The sequence below is a fragment of the Haliaeetus leucocephalus genome, unplaced genomic scaffold, assembly GCF_000737465.1.
Source record: "Haliaeetus leucocephalus isolate CR32 unplaced genomic scaffold, Haliaeetus_leucocephalus-4.0 Scaffold506, whole genome shotgun sequence".
Classification (NCBI taxonomy): Eukaryota; Metazoa; Chordata; class Aves; order Accipitriformes; family Accipitridae; genus Haliaeetus; species Haliaeetus leucocephalus.
In genome coordinates this window covers 6,096,765-6,097,069 of record NW_010972942.1, presented here as the reverse complement: position 1 = coordinate 6,097,069, position 305 = coordinate 6,096,765, and the positions used below count along the sequence as shown (strand labels likewise).

At 74.8% G+C, this 305-nt stretch overlaps 1 protein-coding gene across 1 annotated transcript in view; it reads right to left on the bottom strand.

Moving 5' to 3' along the window:
• The window catches only part of MSC (musculin), a 1,552-nt gene extending 1,261 nt beyond the window's left edge, over positions 1–291 (bottom strand). The window contains exon 1 of the mRNA XM_010575888.1: positions 26–291. Coding sequence (XP_010574190.1) covers positions 26–202 — 177 coding nt within the window. The 5' untranslated portion in view covers positions 203–291. The remainder of the gene's footprint in view (positions 1–25) is intronic.
• Positions 292–305: the final 14 nt, after the last annotated feature.

Genomic DNA, 305 nt, shown 5'->3' with positions numbered 1-305 from the left:
CTCCCCGCGCCGGGCCGCGCCGTACCAGGTTGACGGGGTGGACGTATCCGTTCTCGTAGCGGTCCTCCTGCAGGAGCTGCCGGAGGGGGGCGATGTAGCTGGACGCCAGGCGCAGCGTGTCCAGCTTGGAGAGCTTGGTGTCGGGCGGCACCCAGGGCAGGCTCGTCTTCAGCCGGGAGAACGCCTTGCTCAGCACCCGCATCCGCGCCCGCTCCCGCGCGTTGGCCGCGTTGCGCTGGGACTGCTTCCCCTCGGGCGGCGGCCCCCGCGGCCCCGGCGCCGCCTTCTTGCCCCCGGGGCCGCCA